The sequence below is a fragment of the Moschus berezovskii genome, chromosome 27 (genome assembly GCF_049115385.1).
Source record: "Moschus berezovskii isolate FMDL1 chromosome 27, NW_MosBer_1.0, whole genome shotgun sequence".
In the NCBI taxonomy this organism is placed as follows: Eukaryota; Metazoa; Chordata; class Mammalia; order Artiodactyla; family Moschidae; genus Moschus; species Moschus berezovskii.
This window is the reverse complement of record NC_142486.1, coordinates 6,132,817-6,155,111: the sequence shown is the minus strand read 5'-3', so window position 1 is coordinate 6,155,111 and position 22,295 is coordinate 6,132,817. Positions and strand designations below refer to the sequence as shown.

The 22,295-nt window shown below is 45.8% G+C and overlaps 2 protein-coding genes across 4 annotated transcripts in view; one reads left to right on the top strand and one right to left on the bottom strand.

Moving 5' to 3' along the window:
* ZCWPW1 (zinc finger CW-type and PWWP domain containing 1) overlaps window positions 1–7,203 on the top strand; it is a 22,625-nt gene extending 15,422 nt beyond the window's left edge. Inside the window, exons 9-17 of one of the 2 annotated variants that reach the window (XM_055410193.2) lie at window positions 580–700; window positions 1,539–1,614; window positions 2,024–2,128; window positions 3,341–3,424; window positions 4,016–4,079; window positions 4,491–4,591; window positions 5,417–5,477; window positions 6,168–6,326; window positions 6,899–7,203. In XM_055410193.2, coding sequence (XP_055266168.2) covers window positions 580–700; window positions 1,539–1,614; window positions 2,024–2,128; window positions 3,341–3,424; window positions 4,016–4,079; window positions 4,491–4,591; window positions 5,417–5,477; window positions 6,168–6,326; window positions 6,899–7,203 — 1,076 coding nt within the window. Of the gene's footprint in view, window positions 1–579; window positions 701–1,538; window positions 1,615–2,023; window positions 2,129–3,340; window positions 3,425–4,015; window positions 4,080–4,490; window positions 4,592–5,416; window positions 5,478–6,167; window positions 6,690–6,898 lie in introns of those variants that run through there. The other variant, XM_055410192.2, reaches the window with a different exon arrangement.
* Window positions 7,162–22,295, bottom strand: LOC129545690 (paired immunoglobulin-like type 2 receptor alpha). 2 transcript variants are annotated; one of them, XM_055410196.2, is made up of 7 exons: window positions 22,082–22,295; window positions 21,381–21,650; window positions 12,528–12,725; window positions 9,750–9,780; window positions 8,682–8,731; window positions 8,427–8,458; window positions 7,162–8,268 (listed from the first exon to the last, which is right to left on the bottom strand). In XM_055410196.2, exons 1-7 carry the CDS (start codon window positions 22,128–22,130, stop codon window positions 8,134–8,136), a joined length of 765 nt encoding a protein of 254 aa, XP_055266171.2. In that variant the 5' UTR covers window positions 22,131–22,295; the 3' UTR covers window positions 7,162–8,133. The 2 variants fall into 2 exon arrangements, with proteins under 2 accessions (XP_055266171.2, XP_055266170.2); XM_055410195.2 differs by having other exon boundaries at window positions 21,381–21,770; window positions 22,082–22,293.

Genomic DNA, 22,295 nt, shown 5'->3' with positions numbered 1-22,295 from the left:
TTTTCAGAATGAATTCGGCATAAAGGGATAGAGGAAGACACTCTGAAGAGTAGGGAGGGTGCTGGAGTCTAAACGATTGTTCTGAGTAAATTCCATCTTCTGCATTGGTTTGACCCTGTTAGTCTGACTAGACTTTTGGTATTGGGTTGGTATGGGATATATGAGGGAAAGCCAGTGAGAGAGATTCAGTGGCTTAGAATTCTAGAATATTTGAAACTACTTAAAAAAGATTATGAAGATCTAGTCTAGCCCAACTATTTTACAGATGAAAAAACAGAATATTGGAGAAATTATCTTCATGATGTTACACAGATGGAAGCAGGGTCAGACATGTGGGATGAAGGTGGAAGTTTGGGATCTCTTTCGACAGAACATAACGAGCCAACACTCCTGCTTCTCCTAGCTCTAACTGCATTTCTTTCATGAGCCTTTATTCATCCTCCAGGCCCATCTCCCAGGTGTCCTTTTGGTCCTACCTGCCGCATATACCAATTTTTTCTTGACCTCTCCTCTGCCCTCATCCAGATTTTCACCTCATGAGGCTCTTTCTTTCCCTGCACTCCTCCTCTCTTTTGGCAGACTTGCAGTATAATCGCTGTGATATCCCTGAGGAGACCTGGACTGGTCATGAAAGTGATGTGGCCTATGCCTCCTACATCCCAGGATCCATCATCTGGGCCAAGCAATACGGCTACCCCTGGTAGGGTGCCATGGTAGAGTCAGCATCCTTCATAAACTTGAGAGTGGTAGATTCAGGCAGAGAGGGAAGAAAATGAAAGGGATTTATAATAGAAATGTTACCTGCCTTAGAAAGAGCATGGGTGAGGGAGAATATAAAGTAATAATCTTGGAGGCTTTGAAAGTGATTTCTAGAGATTTCATGGTGGATGTGGTATCTCCCTGGGAAAAAGGGTCAGTCAGTTCTACCCTAAATGGGTAGAAAGAGATGAGTGGCTCTAAGATATTTTTTTAGACATTAGGAAAAGAGAGATTTACAAAGTAAAGAGAAAAGGGAAGGGTGGAATAGTTTCTTCTTTGGAAGTGTCCCAAGTCAGAAGATTTTTGTTCTCAGGGTTGCCAGGAGGCCTAGAAGATAAAATATTTTTTAGTAGAAAGATTCTGAGCTTCTTTGTACATTAATGGAAGTTACCTCAGTCATTTGGTAGTGACCACTGTGGAGGGATGACAGAGGGGTCTATTTTTGGGATCCTTTATTTGCAAAATGTGCTGCCCTTTTGTGTGCTAAGTCACTTTAGTTGTGTCCCGACTCTGCAACCCAGTGGACTGTAGCCCACCAGACTCCTCTGTCCATGGGATTCTCCAGGCAAGAATACTGGAGTAGGTTGCCATGCCCTCCTCCAGGGGATATTCCCAACCCAGGGATCGAACCCAGGTCTCCCTCACTGCAGGTGGATTCTTTACCATCTGAGACACAAGGGAAGCCCAGTGCCTTTTTATGTACATATATATTGATGAGTTTGTGTTCTGTTCATCTAACCCCTTCTCTTCCATCCCCTACACCCATCTATCTTCTCCAGGTGGCCAGGCATGGTAGAACCTGATCCTGACCTCGGGGAATATTTTCTTTTTGCTTCTCATCTTGATTCCCTGCCGGTGAGTTTTCCTGGTTCAGGGTGGGTAGGTGCTCAGGGCAAAGTAATGAACAAATCCATCCTAACAGATGCACAGAGTTAGAAATGCAGACATAGCCAGCAGACACAAGCAGAAACAGATACTTAGCTAGAGTGACAACGGATATAGAAACAAACAAAGATCTAATTAAATATTTATTAATTACTAGGACATTTGTGATTTTGACAAATAGGCTTTGGTTAGGATATCTGAGGTCAGGATGGAAGAACAATGGAATGAGATGGGATAGGTGGGTCAGGCTTAAAGGAACAGACAAGGCCCAGCACTTCCTTCCTTGTGAATTCTCAGCTCTTCTCCTGCCTTTTCCTGGCTAGCGGGTCAGAGCAAGAAGAAGGACAAGAGGCTATAACACAGCTATCTTTTATTACAGTCCAAGTACCATGTGACGTTTTTTGGAGAGACAGTCTCTCGTGCTTGGATCCCAGTCAACATGCTAAAGAACTTCCAGGAGCTGTCTCTGGAGCTCAGTGGAGTGGTGAGCAACCTTCAGTGGTCAGTTGTGATGTAGGGAACTTGAGAAACAAAATCTTCCATTTATTAAATGTGATTTTTCCCGGAGGAAGCTGTGCCAGGAGGAAGTCGCATGCCTGACCAAGTATGCCAGGGTGAGGTTATTCATGAGGAACACTTCTTTCTACCACGATTGCAGCAGGAAAATGATTTTTCTTAGTTTCATTCCCTGTCTGCAGATAGAGGGCCTTCATGAAGACCATGGTTTTCTGCAGGTTAGCAAAAGCAAGGGTGATAGAAATGAAGGCACAGATTAACTCAGGGTTTCTCAGTCTCAGTCTCAACACTATTGACATTTTGGGTCAGATAATTTTCTATTAATGAGGGGCTGTCCTAGGCATTGTAGGATATTTAGCAGGATCCATGGGCTCTAATGGCATCTAGCCAGTAGCAGCCCTCACCCTAATTGTGACAACCAAAATGTTGTCTCTAGACATTGTCAAATGTCTTCTGGGAGAAAAATAGTCTCCCCTAGTTGAGAACCACTGAAATAACTAAATGATATTTCCTCCTGGAATTCTCCAGGCAAGAATACTGGAGTGGGTAGCCATTCCCTTCTCTAGGGGATTTTCCCAGCCCAGGAATTGAACCCAGGCCTCCAGGAATTGAATCCAAGCCTCCCACATTACAGCAGATTCTTTACAATCTGAGCCACCACGAGAGCCCAAGAATACTGGAGTATGTTGCCTATCCCTTCTCCAGGGGCTCTTTCCGACTCAGGAGTTGAACCAGGGTCTCCTGCACTGAGGCAGATTCTTTACCAGCTGAGCTACTAGGGAAGCCCATAATCACTTTGGGCCTTACCAATGAGGCCTAGGAGCTCAGGGATGTTAGATAATCAGGTCGTGAGTATTAAATCAAGCAGCTGGCTATAAAGAAACTTGTGAGAAGCTTAAAAGTGCAGTCATCTGAACTCCTTTAATTTTGCCTTTACAAATTTCCATGGGCTTTACTTTGGAGAGGATGCCAAAATGTTGGTTGAAAATATTGCTAGAAATTGATGAAAGGTTTGTTTGGGTACAAGGGAGGATTGTGTTTCTGAGCTCAAAAGATTAAGAATAGGAGTATCATATCAATACCAGGAAGTAGAAATAAATGTAAAGATGTCTGGTGAGTAACAGTATGTTGGAATCACTTCCCTAATGTTTATCACTGACTCTATAATCTTTTATTTCAGAGAAAGTGCAAGAATAAGGACTACAGCCAGAAACTGGGGGTAGCCCTGATGATGGCTCAAAAGGCAGAGCAGATCAGCATTCAGGTGGGAAAGTTTAGATCACATACCTCCTCTTTGAGACTTGGGACGCAAAACAAGTCATACAGCCCCTCCTGTAGAAAATTGGCTCTCCTTCCCTTTTACAGAGTCTTAGTTCTAGAACTAGTCTTTTCTTCCCAGGTCAAGTTCCCTTGACTCTTTAAACCATCCATTCTTTTCCCTACCTTTGGACAGATAGAATTTTTTCTCTGTCGAAACAGAGACAGTTTGTGGTAGAGGGAATCCCACTACCCTGTTTAACTTCAAGTCTCAGGTGTATGTACCTTATTCTGTGGAGTTAGTTTTTACCATCAAATCCTGCCTTTGGGTAGGGGGTGGAGAAAAACAAACAGTTAATTTCCTCTTCCCAGTTATTAACTGAATTATAAACAAACTGGAGAAAGAAGTTATAATAATATTGGATAATGTTATAACATACTATAGTAGTTAAGCTCTCCAGAAATTTAGATAAACATAATGTGAAGTTTCAAGTGAAAATGGTGTGGAATATGAATACAACTAGAAACCTTGAAGACAGGGGGCAAAACTAGCCCCTGGGAGACTAGTGGATGATGCTTTGTTTCTTGGTTCCCTCAGGAGCGGGTTAACTTGTTTGGTTTCTGGAGCCGATACAGTGGACCTGACAATGAGGAAGAAAAAGGTAGGATGAGCAGGCGGCTCAGGACCGGAGAGGAAGGGACGGGATTCCTTCACGAGGGCAGCTACTGAAGCTTTTATTTTATATCCAGTGCCGTCAGCCTAGTTCTGGATTCTATAATAGGAGGCTTTACAGAAATGCTGTTGAGCAAATGTCTGGGATGGATGGATGGACACATGGGTAGTGAGACGAATGGAGAAAAAAGGGAGTAGGGAGGGAGGGTGTATGTTGACTAGTGATTCGACTTGGAAGAGGGTAGAACTGTGATAATCTGGCATCACATTTTATGGAGAAAATGTGACTTGGATATGAAAGACAGAGTTGGAAGATTGATTTTCTGGGATCAGCTCCACTAACTCATCACCTGTTTTATTGGATAAATCATTTAGCCTTTCCTTCCTATTCCTGTTCTAGACTTACTGCTCTCTGGGACTAGCAACTTAGATTCCTGCTTGGAGAAAGAAGAGAAAGAGCCAGAGTTGGAGGAGGATGAAGAGGAGGCGCAAGATAAAACAGTAAGATTGATCTTGGGAATTCCTTTGAGGAGATAGCTGTAGGGCATCTGGTTAGCATGGATTTGTATTTTCTAAGGAACTGTCCTGTCCCTGCATCAGGGTAGCCCTGACGGGCTGGTTTTCTCTCTTAGGACTCTTCAGGGAAAGAGCCTCCTCTGTCCTCAGTTATTCTCTGTAATACCTCATATCTCTAGGAACTTATTTTTTTAAGATAATCTCATTTCCTATTGTAGTTCTTTTGTTCTTACTGGAGCAATTTTACAGAATAGCAGGCTGCCTCTCTTTACTTTCTTTCCTGTGTGGACTCTTAGGATATTCATTATTTTATTTCGTTAGTCTCTTTTCAGGCTAATGAAATATAGATATTTTTCATCTTTAAAGACTTTTTAAGAGCAGTCTTAGGTTTACAGGAAAATTGAGAGGAAGGTACAGAGAGTTTCCATGTACCTCCTGCCCCCACATATGTATAGCCTCCCCTGTTATCAACATCATCCACCAGAGTGGTGCATTTGTTTGCAGTTGATGTTTACAGTTCAGTACATTGACACATCATAATCATGAAAAGTGCATCATTTACATTAGGATTTCCTCCTGGTATATTCCATGGACTTGGACAAATGTGTAGTGACATGTATCCATCATTATGGTATTATATACTGGTACAGAATAACTTGCTGGGATTTTGACTGAAGTTAGATCGATTCTGTAGATCAAACTGGGAAGAATTAGCATCTGGAACTTCCTTAAGTATACCCATCATTTCTGTAGCATCCTACTCTATTAAATCACAATTATATGACTTCATTTATATGTTATTTTTCTCAGGATCCAACTTTGCTTAATCCCAAGCCAGCCAAAATTCAAACAAAAAACCCCAAGGCAAGAGGTAAGCAGGATAATTGGAAACAAGACATGTGTTCCTGTTAAGGCAGGGCAGAAGCAGAAAGTGCAAGGGGTCTGTAGGTGGTTGGGCCTTACTGACCTCTTGGCTCCAGAACCTGCGAAAATGGGCAAGATTCATGCTAATGTGGTCAGGGAATCTGTAGCTTCTCACTTCTGTGAGTTGAATTACAAAATCTTAGGTACTCTTGCCTGGAAGATCCCATGGGCAGAGGAGCCTGGTAGACTACAGTCCATGGGGTCTCGAAGAGTCAGACATGACTGAGCGACTTCACTTTCACTTTTCATTTTCACTCATTAGAGAAGGAAATGGCAACCCACTCCAGTATTCTTGCCTGGAGAATCCCAGGGACGGGGGAGCCTGGTGGGCTGCCGTCTATGGGTTCGCACAGAGTCGCACACGACTGAAGCGACTTAGCAGCAGCAGCAGCAGGTTAAAGGTGGAATGAATATTTTAAATTCTTAGCCAAGAAGGATGACTTCTTGGAGAAGGCAGGTTTTGAGGTGAACTATAAAGAGAAGACCACCCGGGGGAAAGAAAAGAAATATTTTGGGGAAAAGAAAGGAACCAGAAGGACTCACTAGATTGAGCAGAAGAAGCAGGGAAGAGACTGAATGTTTGGAGTTTGTGGACCCTAACCACACTGTCACTCAGTAATAAACCAATGTCCTTCAGGATTGGGGGTTGGCAGTGATGCTGGTGGAGCAGATGGACGAGATGCGACCCTGAAAAGAAGAGCAACAAAGAGATCTCTGTTAAACGAACCTGCACCTCCCCCTGTGCCCATAATGGGAAGGGAAAAAGGGCATGGAAATTTAGGACCTGAGCAGCCAGGTAAGACCCAGACTTGGGGACTGGGGAGTGAGGCTCACGTCTGCAGGTTTCCTCCTTTGATCGTTCCTCAAAACTTCCACAGCTTTTCATTACTTTGGAAAAAAACAAAAACGAAACAAACAAAAAAAAACGCAAAAGTTTGTCCAAAAGGGCATCATCTAAATTGCAGAACACAACACACACTGTAGAAACATTTTATGGTTATTATTTGATTTTATTAGGGACATACAGGGATACAAGAATGGTAAGGAGGTGAGATGTAACATTTATTGATATTTTTGTGGGCTGGCTGGATAGATACTTTTGTACTCCTTCCCTTTAGTTCTTTCAGTGTCTCTATCACTGGATATCTGCCATTTTAAAGATAAAGAGACTGAGGTTCAAAGATTTAAAGTTTTCTCAAGGTCCATGGATCCAAGTCTTTCTGATTCCAAACCCCATTTTCTTTCTATAAAGAAAACTCATCTTTTCCCAGAGATTGTTTTGGAAACAGAAGGTTTAGGAGTTGGACTTATACAAGGTGAGGACAGATGACCTGATAAGACTCTCAGTTTTGTCACTTCTTCATTTAGACCCTAAGAAAAAATTTAAAGCTCCCCAAAGCATGGCCCCAGTAAGCAGCCTATCTGAAGAAAAAGAAGCTAGACTAGTGCCAGAAGTCCTGACCCCACCAGATCATCGTGGGGCCTGTCGTGTTGGGGGGGAAGAAGGGCCTGAACCCCAGGATGCTAGAAGTGTCCCTTCTGATGATGGAGCCTCCAGTGACCTGGATCTGGACCAACTCATGGAAGATGCTGGAGAAGAGCTGGAGCAGAGGGAGGAGCCGCAGCACAGAGTTGACACGGGGGAGCTCGCTGTGGCCTTCTGTGAGGAATAGCTATGGACTTGTGCCTCCTTCCTGCTGTCTCACTCCTTCCTGGGTGAAGAGCCTCTCAGAGGATCCCCAAGAAGCTGATAAGTGTTGGGGTTGTTCATTGGCTGTGAGGTTACTTGGCTAAAGTCAGAGTTGTGTAGTTTATGTTAATAAACCAGGTTACTGGTTTACTTGGTTTAGTTTGTCTCTAACTACTTGGTCTTTTTTGGCTTCTTCCTCTTCTCCTCCATGTCACTGGGCACAGGGTAGCTTCTGGTGGGAGACCTGTCAGTATAGGGATCTGGGAAGGCGATGACACCTGAGTCCCGGGAGAAGGACATCGAGAGGGCAGGTCTGAATTCACATCCTGCCTCAGCCACTTACTAGCAACATGGCCTTGGGAAAAGCGCTGTGACCTTTCTGGTTCTTATCCTCTCTCAGCTGGTGCATCCAGTGCCATATAGAGTGGCTGATGATGCTGAACTGAGGCCATGCATGTAAAGCACGAACACGACACGTGCCAGTTATTATCCAAAGGGAAGTAGGAGGGTTAGATTAGGGGGACAGACCTTGGGCTCCAGACTGATTACCAGTGTTTGGGGATTTATTTGTCTCTGGCCTGGGGCAGTCACTGAACAGAAGTACTAGGGGAGGGATCTGGGTGTGAGCTATCTATTATGGCTCATTTTATCAACTTTTGGAAGGACAGAAGTTGAAGGTGACATCAGCTTTCTCCTTAGGTGTGCTCAGGCACATTGTGCAGGTCCTTTTATTTTTACTGTGAAACACTGGGAAGTTGAGGGAATTGGGGCGATGGCTGTGTGGCTCTCAGGTCCTTGGTGACTTTCAGCACCTGCCAGCCTCTGAGCTGTCTGTGTGGGGCCCGGTGATCATGAGGAACTGAGATCCCTGTGTGCAGCTGACTCGAAGGAGGTCCTCACTCAGTCCCACTGCTTAGGTCTTTAAGACAGAGTAGAGGGTCTCTTCCTGGGGGCCCTCTTGGGGAGGGGGCAAGGGAGGCGCTGGTGAGTTCAACCTAGAGAGGGTGAGGGAGGCGTAGAGGACTCCTCCGCTGCCACCACCATCATCCTGGGGGAGAAGGGAAAGGGGAGGGAGTGAGACAGTCCCATCTCAGAGCCACGATCCCACAGCTGATGCCCTGACTACACCGCAGTCCCTCAGTGCTTCCACCCCACCTTCTCCAGACTTCCCTCTCATCCTTTCAGGCCCTAACTGGAGTTGCTTACCTTGGGATCCGACTTGGGGTCTACATGTTTTCCTAGAAAAAATCAACATGTGCCAGGATCAGGTGACCAGGCAGCCAGGGTAGAGAAGTTGGCAGGGGCTCCAGTAGTGAGGTCATCTCTGGGTCAGGACCAGGGTCTCAGGGGAGGTGGGTGAGGCAGGGGAGACAGGAGGATGCTGAGGGCACCTGGGTGGGGAGGGGGCGTGGGGAGAAGGAAGACCCAGGTGAGAGCGGGGATGATGGCAGCAGGACTTACCTTTATTCCCAGTGTTCTCGTAATTCTCTTCCGCATTTTGGGAGGACTCCCTGAGTGGGAACAGGAGGGCAGAGATGTGTCAGAGTCTGGGCAGGAAAGAGCTACCACCTGCCTCGGGCTGCTCCTCTCACGGGGGGCTCTGTGACCTGCCTGGTCACACTCGGAGATGAAGACAGAGGTTTGAGGCTCTCAGAAGGAGGCTGTCTGGACAGGGTTGAGGGGCATTTGCGGTGTAACCCCGTCCCTGAGAGCTGACTGGGGTGGACTCTTGCAGAGAAGCGGCTTTATTGAGGGCGCAGGGAGGAGAAGCAGGAGGGGGCGCCTGTCCTCTCTGCGGCAGCGCCTGGGTCCAAACTGGAGCGTGAGAACCAGGGAGCGTCTCTTGGGTCCCCTGGGCGGTGCTCAGGCCTTGGTCCCCGAGGAGATGCCATCCAGGGAGGGGTCCCGGGAGGACGCTGTCAAGAGTCAGGAAGGCGAGGAAGGAGGGCCGGGCTGTGAGAAGGAAAAGCCTGGACGTGGCAGAGGATGAGAAAGGAAAGCGGCGGGCGGTGAGGAGGGTGAGAGTCAGGACAGGAAGAGGAGCCGGGGCCAGACGAGAGGGGGCCAGGCTGGGGGCTGCGGGAGCCGCTCTGAGGAGAGGCAGGGCGGAGCAGCCGGAGGCCCCGAGCCACAGGGCAAAGGGCAGACTGGACCAGGAGCAAGAAGGGACAGAGCGTGGAGGAGGCGGGCATGTTCTGGAAGGACGGCTCAGGGGGAGACAGACCAGGATGAACAGAGGGAAAGGCTGAGACCTGGGGATGGAAGGAGGAAGGGTGGGTGCCAGGAACAGACAAAGGGAGATGTTCCGGGAGAGAGTCAGAGAGAGTGCTGGGCCGCTGCTCTGACTGATTAAGGATCAGAGCCTCAGGAAGAGCCTGGCCTGTGGGGACTTGGGAGGATGTGGCTGGAGGCCCAGGAGGAGAGGCCCGTGAAAGGCTCCCTGGTGACTTCCTCCTCTCTCGGGAGGAAACTTCATGCTCAAAATAGTGTCACCCCACAGCACCCCCATACTGGAGGACAAGCGCTCACCTGGCTGGGGTCCTGGCTTCAGTCTGCACACCTGTAGAAGGACCAACAGTGAGTCACTGTGCCATCCACAGAGGCCTGTCTCCTCCCCGCCTCTCTGCCCCATCCCATCGGAAACCTCCCTGGGAAGGGCTCGGGACTCAGAGCCACCACCCTGCAGGCACCCTGAGGCTGCCCGCACCTGTCCTGCCTTGTCTTCACCATCAGTCAGGAGAGCAGCTCTTCCCTACCCTCTGTGCCCCATCACCCTCTGAACAGGTTGAACTTATCCAACTCCAGTGACCTCAGTTCTATTCAGTCACATCCTGGACTTTTTTTTTTCCATTGGGACTAAGAATTCTGACATAGTAAACACTGGTATCGTTTTTATGTTTCAAAATTCCTTCCTTCCGGCTCTCTTCGGTCATCTTCCCTCTGCACCTGTGCATGAGCTCACTGCACTCTTGTCCTGATGATCCACTCTCTCTCGGGTTACCCAAGCCCCCTGCTGAGCCCTCTCCTCTCCACCTGCGCCCTCTCACGGGCTCCCTGACCTCCTGGGTCCCCCTGTGCTTCTGCCACACTTGTTGACACATCTCCAATCCTGTTTGTGCCCTGTGACAGAGGATGGTTTTTTTTTGCCCCATATCCATTCCGTTACTATTCTGTTACAGAACCTTGATTTTATTTGGAGTGTCAGGATACCCCCCTACAGGCAGATGTGGGACCTGTGGAGAAATCTAGCTGATGATGTATTAATATAAGGGGAAGCTGTGGGTAGGATTTTTCAGTTCAGTTCAGTTGCTCAGTCGTGTCCGACTCTTTGCGACCCCATGGACTGCAGTACACAAGGCCTCCCTGTCTATCACCAACTCTCGGACCCTACTCAAACTCATGTCCATCGCGTCAGTGATGCCATCCAACCATCTCATCCTCTGTCCTCCCCTTCTCCTCCCACCTTCAATCTTTCCCAGCATCAGGGCCTTTTCCAGTGAGTCAGTTCTTTGCATCAGGTGGCCAAAGTATTGGAGTTTCAACTTTGGCATCAGTCCTTCCAATGAATATTCAGGACTGATTTCCTTTAGGATGGATCTCCTTGTAGTCCACGGGACTCTCAAGAGTCTTCTCCAACACCATGATTCAAAAGCATCAGTTCTTTGGTGCTCAGCTTTCTTTATAGTCCAACTCTCAAATCCATACATGATACTGGAAAAACCATAGCTCTGACTAGATGGACCTTTGTTGGTAAAGCAATATCTCTGCTTTTTAATATGCTATCTAAGTTGGTCATAGCTAGCCTTCCAAGGAGCGTCTTAATTTCATGGCTGCAGGAATTTTAGGAAGACTCTAAAAGGAGGACAGACAGCTGGAGCATAGTCTTTTTGTCTTTTCCTCCTACGTCCTGCTTCCCGTCTAGATTCACAAATTGGCATCCTAGCAGCTGTTCTGCACATAAAGCAACCTTCAGGATAGAAGTCAGTATCCAGCACAGTGAGTAGACAGGTAGGAGACTCAGTGTCTTAGTATCCTCTGCTTTCTGCCTCCAGATCCTTTTAGATGAAAGGGAAAAAAATCCCCTTTGTGTTATTTGCCCACTGTTATTTCTGTTCTCTGATGCTAGCACCTGATCACAACTATTTTTTTGGCCATGGCACAACTTACGGGATCTTACTCCCCCTACCAGGGATTGAACCCAGGCCCTAGGCAGTGAAAACGCAGAGTCCTAACCACTGGACCACCAGGGAACATGGGTTTTAATCAATAATTTCTAAAGGTTTTAGTTGAATACTGCTGAAAAAACCATAATCAAATACAATGATGCTTATACAGATTTATGGCTTCTCATCTGAATTGATCATCAAATACCATATTGCATTTTTTCAGTGACTACATCACATTTTTTTCTTCATCTCAAACCCTCATCCTTAGTCTCAGGACACAACCACTATTTTTGCTCTGCAGAATAAAATAACGATTTCAGAGTGACCCCAGCTGGCCCCTCCACCATAGACAGTGTATCTGCAAGGCCAAGCTGAGGTGGCCACTTCACTGCTTCACATTGTTTCTGGGGTCAGAGGGTCTGGGATGTGATTTCCAAGGTCGTCTTTCCTCATCTCCTGGCTCTTCCACAGTCCTGAGCTACCTACGGTCCCCAGAATGCCTTCCCTCCCCTGGAAAGACAGTGGCCTCATTACCACCCTCAGCACCTGGCTAATTCTTCTTCATTCTTTGATGGCTTTGCACTTCCTCTTGGATGTCTTCCTTGATTACCCTTCCTTCCTCCCAACCTACTACAGCTCTTTCCAGACGGGGCTGCTAGCCCTTGAGGCAACTGTTCCCCTCATCCTTCCAGCCCCCAGATCCTTGAGAGCAGGGCCTGCGCTTTATTACTTTCTCATTTCCAGTTACAAGCCAGGCTCTGGAAAATCGGTGTCCAACCAGTACTTGCTGAGTGGAGCCACCTTCCTGTCCCTTCTTTCTCTCTCTTCTGTGTTTCCCAGTGTAGGCCTTCCCTCCCCAGGAACCAAAAGGGAGACTGATGAGAAATGATTAAGTCAGGAGACAAGAACTGGAAAATGATCAGGTTTGTTGAGAGGGATTGGTCTTGAGCGGTGGGTCCCAAACTTGATGACACACAAATACCACCTGAGGAGGTAAAATACAGATTCCCAAGCCCAAACCTCAGGCCCAGAAGGAATTTGCATTTTTGCTGAGCAGCTCTGGTCATTCCGATGCAGGAGGGTTCTGAGAAACACTTAGCTGGGAATCTTGGGGAGAGGTTGAGGGTCCTGGATCACTTACTTTTGCTTCTCTTGCATATAAGATACACAATCAGCACCACAATTGTGGTTACGAGCGCAGCGCTGGCCAGCGCCAACCCGACTCTAGCTTCCGTACTCTGGAGCCAAGACCACGGCCTCTTCCCGCCCACTGAGTTGCCAAGGCCAGCTGAAGCGGTGGTGGCAGACATGGTGGTGGGGTTCTGGGTGGTTGTCTTGTCTGGGAAGACAGGAGAAACATGCAAATTATTCTCTCAAGGGCTGGAAGTATTGGGGTGAAAACTGTCTCTTCTTGTTCCCTAGTTTGGGGAATGTGGAGAGAGGGGAGCAACTCTCTGAAGCTCTCCCACAGAGAGCGGAGTAACAAAGGGAGATTCTGGAAGCTCCTAATCTTCTTCACTCTGTTTGAATCCTGACTCTACCACTGATCAGTGTTGTGATCTCAGAATCTCATCTCATTACTTACATATAGGGAGAAGTAAATCACAGGATCAAAAACAAATTTTTTTATTGTGGTAAAATGCGTGCCACACAAATTTACCATTTTAACCATATTTAAGTGACATCAAGGCAATTCACATTCTCATGTAACCATCATCACCATCCATCTTCCAAACTTCATCTGTCCAAACTGAAACTCTGTCCCATTAAATACTGATCCCCCCATCCCCCCTCCCCCAGGCCCTGGCATTCACTGTTCTACTTTCTGACCCTAAATATTTGATTGCTCTAGGTACCTCATTGAAGTGGATTCAAATAGTCTTTGTCATTTTACATGATTGTTTTAATAAGAAACAATGAAAAAACATCTGTAAAGCACCTAGTATTATTGGAAATATATTATTGTTACATGAATATATATTGAACTTTACTTACTACAAACAGATGATACCTTTGTAGATGTTTAAGGCACCATTAAAAAACTGGCTTAATACTAAGCCACATTAAAAAAACCCAACTTCAGTAAAATCTTGTTTGGACTGAATTCTCTGTCTTAGTAGAAATTAATAATGAAAGTGTGAATCCTATTTCTCAATTGAGACAAATTTAAATTCTTAGTCAAATAAATATATATAATGACATGCTACTTAGAAAATAAAAACAACAGCAATATATATGTGTATTTTTAAAACTCCTGGAATATGCTGCTGCTGCTGCTAAGTTGCTTCAGTCGTGTCGACTCTGTGCAACCCCATAGACGGCAGCCCACCAGGCTCCCCTGTCCCTGGGATTCTCCAGGCAAGAACACTGGAATGGGTTACTATTTCCTTCTCCAATGCGTGAAAGTGAAGTTGCTCAGTCATGTCTGACTCTTAGCAACCCCATGGACTGGAATATAACTAAAGCCAATCTCTAAGCTAAATTCATAGTATTAGATGTGATAATTATTTAAAATGGGATGAAAGTTTTAAAATGAATGAAATAGTCAATTTCCAAAGAAAAAAGTTACCAAAGAGAGAAGAACTATCTCTAAGGAAACTAAAAGTAATGAAAACCTACGTAGGAATAAATGTTTTTAGGAGATAGGACAGCAGAAAGAATAATAAGTGCAGAAAGTGGTTAGATGAAGAAAAAAAAAAACCAAGGAAACAGATAAGACTCTTGTAAATCGAACAACAAAGAGTACTGAAATCATGAGTGAGTTGTGCTCAATTATAGGTTGATAATTCTAAAAACCTCTGTGAAATGGATGACTTTCTGAGACAAATAATAATTTTAAAAAATGCATTTAAGAAATAGTAACCTTTAATGGGGAGAAGGAAATAGCAACCTACTCCAGTGTTCTTGCCTGGAGAATCCCAGGGATGGGGGAGCCTGGTGGGCTGCTGTCTATGGGATCGCACAGAGTTGGACACGACTGAAGTGATTTAGCAGCAGCAGCAGCAGCAACCTTTAATGGATTAGACAAAGAAGAAATTGAGAATACTATTAAAGAATTATTTTTCATAAAGATTTCAAGTTCAGAAGATTTAATGGAAAAATTCTTGTGAAAATTTAAGGAACAGATAATTCTCAGAAGATTCTAGAACAGAAAAATATGGAAAACGGTGCAATTCTAATTCATTTCATAAAATGATAACGTAATCCTGATGGTAATATTCATTCGTAACTTTTTGAAATGTAGATTAAAAGAATAAAAGGCTATTTTTGTTTTAAACTGACCTGAGTCAGGGGAAAATACCTAGTATTGACACAATGGGAGTACAGATTGGCACAACCTTTAGGAAAGGCTTGGGTATATCTGTAAAATATCTGAGCGTGCCCTTAGACTCAGTGATTTCTGTGCTAAGAAATTATCCTATGGACATGCTCGTACAAGTATTCAAAGGCCTGTGTTTGAGGGTGTTCTCTGCAGCTTTATTTGTGATTTGGTAGCGACTTAGCAGCAGCAGCAGCGACTTAGCAGCAGCAGCAGCAATCTAAACGTCTTTAAGTATGAGATTGATTAACTGAACTACAATCCATTGCTACAGTGGGAGACCATGCAGCCATTTAAAAAGAAAGGCGTGGACGTATATGTGCTGATGTGGAAAGATACTTGAGGTCCATGAAGTAAACATTAGCAAGCTGAAAATCAGGAGAGTGTGCAGTTTGAGTCTATTATGTTCCATCTCTTGTACATCTGTATCTGTATCTCTTATCTGTGGAGAGAGCATTTCTGCAGAAAGGGGTAGTAGCCGAGAGATAAAGCAGAGAGGAACGTGTTTTTCATTTGATTCCCTTCTGTGCTGTTTGACTGTTTTTTAAAACTATGTGCAAGTATGTATCACCAGTACTTTTATTTTTAAAATGTAACATCTATTTTTATGTAAGTTGTATAGGCACATAATTTAAAGAATCAGCAAATTCCCCACAGGTTATAAAAACAGCACCCCCTCCTCACTCCTTTCCCACTTCCCAGATGGAAATGTTTTTAGCACCTCTTGCTATTTTTTGGCATTAACCTCACATTTCTTAAATGACAGGCTTATCTGGGAAGTGAGTGTAGAGAGAGGAGATCCTGGGACTGAACCCTGGGACCTCCTCTCTCCACACTGGGATAATCTCTCTACACTTTCACAGAGACACTCAGAAATAATGTCTCAGCAACTGTCTGGCCATCCCTCAGCCAGTCAAATGGACACAAAACTCTCTCCCCAGAGGCCACAGCTCCTTTCTAGGTCCCAGAACCTACTTCCTCCCCTGCTTCTTGGGCTTGTGGCTGGCCCCAGGGGTCTCACTGTCCCTGACTGGTTTCCCTACCCTGTGCCCCCCATCAAAACTCTCAGTTACCCTGTTGGAGCAGCTGCCTCCTACCAGGACTCTGGCTTATGTCCCAGCGGCCTTCCTGGTCCATCTGAATAAAGCAGCACCCTAGCACCCCTAGCCACTGATTCTGCTTCGTTTTCCTGCTTTTCTCTCTCACCATCACCTGACACACAGAATTAATTTGTTTGTTTTTTGTGTGTGATATTCTTTCTACACTCAAGTGTAAGTTGTTACACTCAAGTGTAAGTTCCACTGTTAAGGACATTTATGTTTTGTTCTGTATTGTCTTAACTGCTCTTTCCTCAGTGCCCAGCTTAGGACCTGACACATAGCAGGCACTCAATCAGTATTTGGTATTTGATTTGTTAAAGGATTAAACAAAATAATTTTCCCTTGGAAATTCACGACACTCAACCATTGCCTTTCAGTATCCTCTATTGCTATTGAGGTAGCCAAGCCACTCTAATTCCTGACTCTTTATGTGGCCAGTTTCTTCCCTCCTTGGAAATGTATTGGATCTCCCTTTATCAGATATGCAGATGACACCACCCTTATGGCAGGTAACGAAGAAGAACTAAAGAGCCTCTTGATGAAAGTGAAAAAGGAGAGTGAAAAAGTTGGCTTAAAGCTCAACATTCAGAAAACTAAGATCGTGACATTAGGTCCCATCACTTCATGGCAAATGGATGGGGAAGCAGTGGAAACAGTGACAGACTTTATTTTTGGGGGCTCCAAAATCACTACTGATGGTGAGTGCAGCCATGAAATTAAAAGACGCTTACTCCTTGGAAGGAAAGTTATGACCAACCTAGACTGCATATTAAAAAGCAGAGACATTACTACAAAAACCATTGCCAACAAAGGTCCGTCTAGTCAAGGCTATGGTTTTTCTAATAGTCATGTATGGATGTGAGAGTTGGACTATAAAGAAAGCTGAGTGCCAAAAAATTGATGGTTTTGAACTGTGGTGTTGGAGAAGACTCTTTGAGAGTTCCTTGGACTGCAAGGAGATCCAACCAGTTCATCCTAAAGGAGATCAGTCCTGGGTGTTCATTAGAAAGACTGATGCTGAAGCTGAAACTCCAATACTTTGGCCACCTGATGTGAAGAACTGACTCATTTGAAAAGACCCTGATGCTGGGAAAGATTGACGGCGGGAGAAGAAGGGGATGACAGAGGATGAGATGGATGGCATCACTGACTCAATGGACATGAGTTTGAGTAAACTCTGGGAGTTGGTGATGGACAGGGAGGCCTGGCATGCTGCAGTCCATGGGGTCGCAAAGAGTCGGACACAACTGAGCGACTGAACTGAACTTATCCTTGGTGTTTTGAAATTTGTATGTTGCAGTACCCCAGGGTTGGTCTTTTTAATTTTTACTCATGTTGCTGGGTTTTTTCATTCTGGACAATTTCTATAGTAGTTTTGTTGATATTTTCTTCCCCATGGCCTTCTTTTTCTCTGTTTTTAAAACTCCTGTGGTTCAGAGATTGGAACTCTTGGACCAATTCTCAATTTGTCTTATCCTTTCTTATAATTCCTATATTATATTTCTAAGGCTGCTATGACAAATTGCTGCAAACTGAGTGACTCTAAACAATAGAAGTTTACTTGCTCACAGTTCTGGAGGCCAGAAGGCAGAAATCAAGGTGTCAGCCAGGCTGCATCACTCAGGAGGCTTTGTGGTGGGGGGAGTCTGTTCTTTGCTTCTTTGGCTTCTAATGGCTGCTTCACCCCAGTCTCTGCGTCTGTGGCCACATTGCCCGCTCTTCCATCTGTGTCTGGTCTCCCACTGCCCCTCTCTTATAAGGACACGTTTATTAGCATCTAGAGTCCACCCATATAATCCCAGATAACCTCCTCATCTCAAATTCCTCAACTGAATCACATCTGCAGCCATATAAGATATTATTCACTTGTTTGGGGGCCACTGTTCAAACCACTACAATGATATCCAAATCTTTGAATTTTCTTGAACTACAATATCCAAATCTTTCAGTTTTCTCCCACCTTTTAAGATATTTCCATGAACTTCATCTTTCAATCATATATTGAGTTTTCCATCTTTGCTAATACACTTCTGATTTCTAAGATCTCTTTTTTTGTTTTGAAAGTTCCTTTGCAAAGCATTCTATTGTGTCATATACATGAAATTCTTTAACTTTATGAGGATGATAGTTCTTTGAAAATTTCAATCTCCTTTCATTGTTTTGGAATCTTCCAGGTTCCATTCCGCCTTGATTGTTCTGCTCTCTGCATCTCACAGGACAAGCATTCCTTAAATGTTTAGTTCAAAGCTTTTAAAAACAGACTGTCTACCTCAGGCATCCTGGGCACAGCTGAGGTGAGGGTACAGTCCTCACTGCAGGGGATATGGTGCAAGGCCAAGACCCCAGCTACCCTGTCCCCTTGGCTCCCAACATGCACGAAGATGTGAGTGTGTTATAGCAGAAAGTGCATGTCAGATCACTTTATAGTGAGTAGGACAGTATGACTCACTCTACAGTGAGTAGAGTGATCCGTTAGATTTCTAGATCTTTTCAGGCCCATCAGATAGCTATTCCAGAGAAGAGTCTCCTGACTGTCTGCCCTTAGTGGGTGTGGTGTGGGAGTACCAGCCTGGCTGCCTGTGTCCTGCAAGGCCTCTACAAGGGTCAAGGTATTTCAGGTCCCATCAGTTCACCAAATCTCTGAATTTAAGAATTGAACCTTTGTCCCCAGGATACCCTCCAAGACTCCCTGTGGATTGTTGTTTCTAGAACGCATGTATCCAGTCTTTTGCTGGGGTGAGGTGTAAGGGTGCGGAGGTGTCTCTGCTTCCTAAATACATTTCAGTTAGTCCTCTAGTGTCCAGGTTCCCTTCCATGCCCAGTTTCATGGGTACTAGGAGTTGCTATTCCTGACCCTTTAAGGGGTTTTGCAGTGTAAATTGCCTTCCTTCTGGATGTCCCCACTGTTGACTTAGGGTTTAATTCCTCTGGTCTATTTCCCGCTTCCAAAATTTTGTTTTTGTCCACCTAACTTGCAAATGTTTTTGTCCCTCTGGGTTTTTGTCTTAAAAAAACGCCCTTTACTGTCATTTTAGTAGATTTTTGGAGGGAGTGGAGGTAAACATATGCATATAACCTAGCATCTTGGCCAGAATTTATGCATTACTTTTAGAGTGAAAATTATACCAAGTACACATTTTTTTTACATATTGCACATTAATAATAAAAATAAAGAATATGAAAAGTCTTATGAGACACATGATCTTTGGAAGAACATACAAAGGTTTACTTAGGGATATAAAATAGGACCTGTTCCTCAGCAAAAAGATTGTGCGTTATACTGATTTCAATTTCTGTCAGTTACTTTATAGATTTAATGCAATTCTGATTTAAAAAACCAAAAGGAATGTTTTTCTAGAAACTTGGCAAACTTATTCTAACATTTGTGTGGAAGAATAGGCAGGCAACACTAATTAAGTTTGAGAAGTAAGTAATGTGGTTGTGATGGAAAAATTCTTAGCAGACATTGAAACATGATAAAGTTATAATAACTAAAACAGTGTGGTACTAATGGAACAAAATATAGGGACTTCCTTGGTGGTCCAGTGGCTAGGACTCTGCGCCCCCAGTGCAGGGGGCCCAGGTTCCACCCCTGGTCAGGGAACTAGACTCTGCATGCCACAACTGCATCCCACACACAACGAAGATCCTGCGTGCCAAAGCTAAGACCCGGCACAGCCAAATAAATGAATATAAAAAAAAAGAAAACACAGACTAGTGAAACAGAATAGACAGACCAGAAACGGATGCTATTCTACAAAAGAACGTACAAGCTTAGGCCTATTAATCAGTGGAAAAAGGAAAAAGTATTCAATAAATAAAGTGAGAACAGTTGATTTGTTTCTTCGTATAAGGATCAACTTAGTTCTTTATTGCACCCCATTTACCAAGATAGAGAAAAACTATCTTGAAATAGAGAAAAACTACAAATGAGAATATAATTAGACTTGGCTACATAAATAAAACGACTATTTGTTAAAAAATTAATAAGCCAGTTTCAAACTTATGAGTTATATTTGCTATGTATATTCCTCTGGCATGATGTTTTTGCATGGTGGTACTTCACTTGGATTAAATTATTTCTTTTTATTACTTCCCCATAAAAATGAACATGGCCATCCAATTAATTGAATTAATTGAAAAAGTTAATTTACTGATGAAAAAAACTCATAGGAAATGTGACTGAAACAGAGAAAGGAGAAAAAGGAGGAATTAGGAAAGGAAGAAGAGGGAATAAGGAGAGCCAGAGTCCCTCAAAAAGGGCCGTTTAAAGGGATTTGGAGGAGGTGAATAAAAGATTAATCCAAGGCTGTCTTGCTTAATTCAGGTTGTTAGTCACTATCTGTTTGCTTTAAAACCAGCACAGTGGTCAAGAAGGGGCAGTGATTTTCCAAGGGGGAGATGTGGGGACTGTCCATCCCAGCCGGGAGCAGAAATTTTTCACTGATACTGCTTAGAATCACCAGCACAAGTGATCGCAAAAAGCAAACAAACTTAATCGATTTTCAGTTTTCAAAAAACTTATCTACAGATAACACAGTCCTTTATTGCCTGTGCCTAGAAGAGAACCCCTCCTCTCTACCCTGGAGTCAGATACACTGTTCAAGTTCTGACGCCCCACTGAGTGACAGATGCTACACATCCATTATTAGGTTAAAAATAGACAAGACAAGATGACAAGTCAGTAGGTGAGTCCAAGCAGCTCATGGTTAAGAAGGGCGGCTCTGGGGTTAACCTGGGGTCAAACCCCACCCGCACCAGGAGTGACCTGGGGCAGGTGTTTGCTGTGCGAGCCTTGGTTCCCCTTCCTGTAACCGGAGGACGGCAGCAGGACCACTGTACTGGGGGTCGTGGGGAAGGTCAGCTGGGGCGATGCTGCCAAGGTGTCCTCTCGGGACGCAGGGCACAATCAGGGGAGCTGACTCGTCATGACCAGGACAGAGGGGCAAGGTCAGGGTGGACACGGGCACAGGGTGACTGGAACCACATGGGGGCTGGCAAGGAGGTAAGGAGGATGAAGAAGGGAGAAGGAAAGAGGAAAGAGATGGGATGGAGGTGGGGGTCTTGAGACTCATATTCTGGGGTTCAGAGCCGAGAAGGGAGGGGAGATGGGGAAACAGGTGATGGGGACACGGGGCCCCTCGGCACCTGCTGTGTGTGCGGGCTGAGCTCATGGCTGTGGGGGGACAGACATGGGGCAGCTGGGGCTCCACACTGGACTCTGGGCAAAGGGGAGGAGCCGCACCCTGAGGATGTCCAGTTACCTGGCGGACGTGGGGTGAGGGCAGGGGCCGGGTGGAGCCCAGCTTGGAGCAGGAAGGGAGGATGGCTGGGAGCACAGGGGGTGCGGGGCCTGGGATGGGGAGGGGCTGGATCTGGAGGGCAGAGAGGGGGTGGGCAAGGGAGGCCGCCCAGAGCTGGGGAAGATAAAGGTAAAGTTGGCAGAGGCCTGGGGGGGAGTAGGAGGGGAAGGGAGAGGCGTTTGTGAAAAGTCAGGAGGAGGGGGCCTGGATCAGGCCTGCATTACAAGGTACCAACAGCCTCCAAGAGCCTCAGACAGGACAGCTGGACTCACCGGGGGTGATGGTGAGTTTGGTCCCCTCGATGGACTGCCACTCCTTCTTGCCATGTCTCAGTGTGACCAACTCCACCCGGCAGAAGTACACAGACTGGTCCTGCCTCCGCAGGTTTGAGATCCAGAGGGAGCCGTTCTTCTCACGCTCTGTCCAGTTCAGGAAGAGCCGGTTCTTGAAATTCTTATGGGTGAATGGAGGGGTCATGTTGTAGATGAACTCCCCGTGGAATTGTTTCCATCTCCAGAATATTCTCACATTGGGAACCGTGGCTAATTCCCAGGAGTAAGAGAAGGAGAAGGGGATGAGGATGGAGCCACCTTTGGGGGCTGAGAGTTCCCTTGGTTGCTTCATTTCAAAGTCAGGCTTTGGATTTCCTTGTGCCCAACAACCTAGATGACGGAAGGAGAGACTCTGAAGTCACCAGGAGAGACACAGAAGGTGACCCCAGACCATCGGGCACCCTCACCTGCAGGGGATGTGTGACGGGGGTAGGACTGGCCCTCTGGCCTGCGTGATCCCCTCTCCAGGCTTGGGGCAGGCAGGAGGGTGAAGGGTTGGGAGATCCAGCACTGTGGGACCCGCCCTTTGTTTGTTGGGGGTGGGAGGCCTGGCCGGCTACCCCAGGGGACCCTTCTACACACACCCAGCCACAGCCCCTCCCCGGTGTCCCTGGCAGAGCAGGACACTCCCAGCCACTCACCAGCCTGCAGAGACGCCAGCAGCAGGGGAAGCAGCAGGGGCAGCCCCATGGCCTTGCCTTCCTCCCGGGTGAGAGGACAGGCAGAGCCCTCAAGGCCAGAGGAGAGGCCTGTGGGGGACCCTGGGGGAGTCTCAGCACCAGGAGTGAGGGCCAGGCTCCTTCAGAGGACGGAGGAGGGTGGGGGCCTTCCCCAAACCCGCCCACCACGACAGTG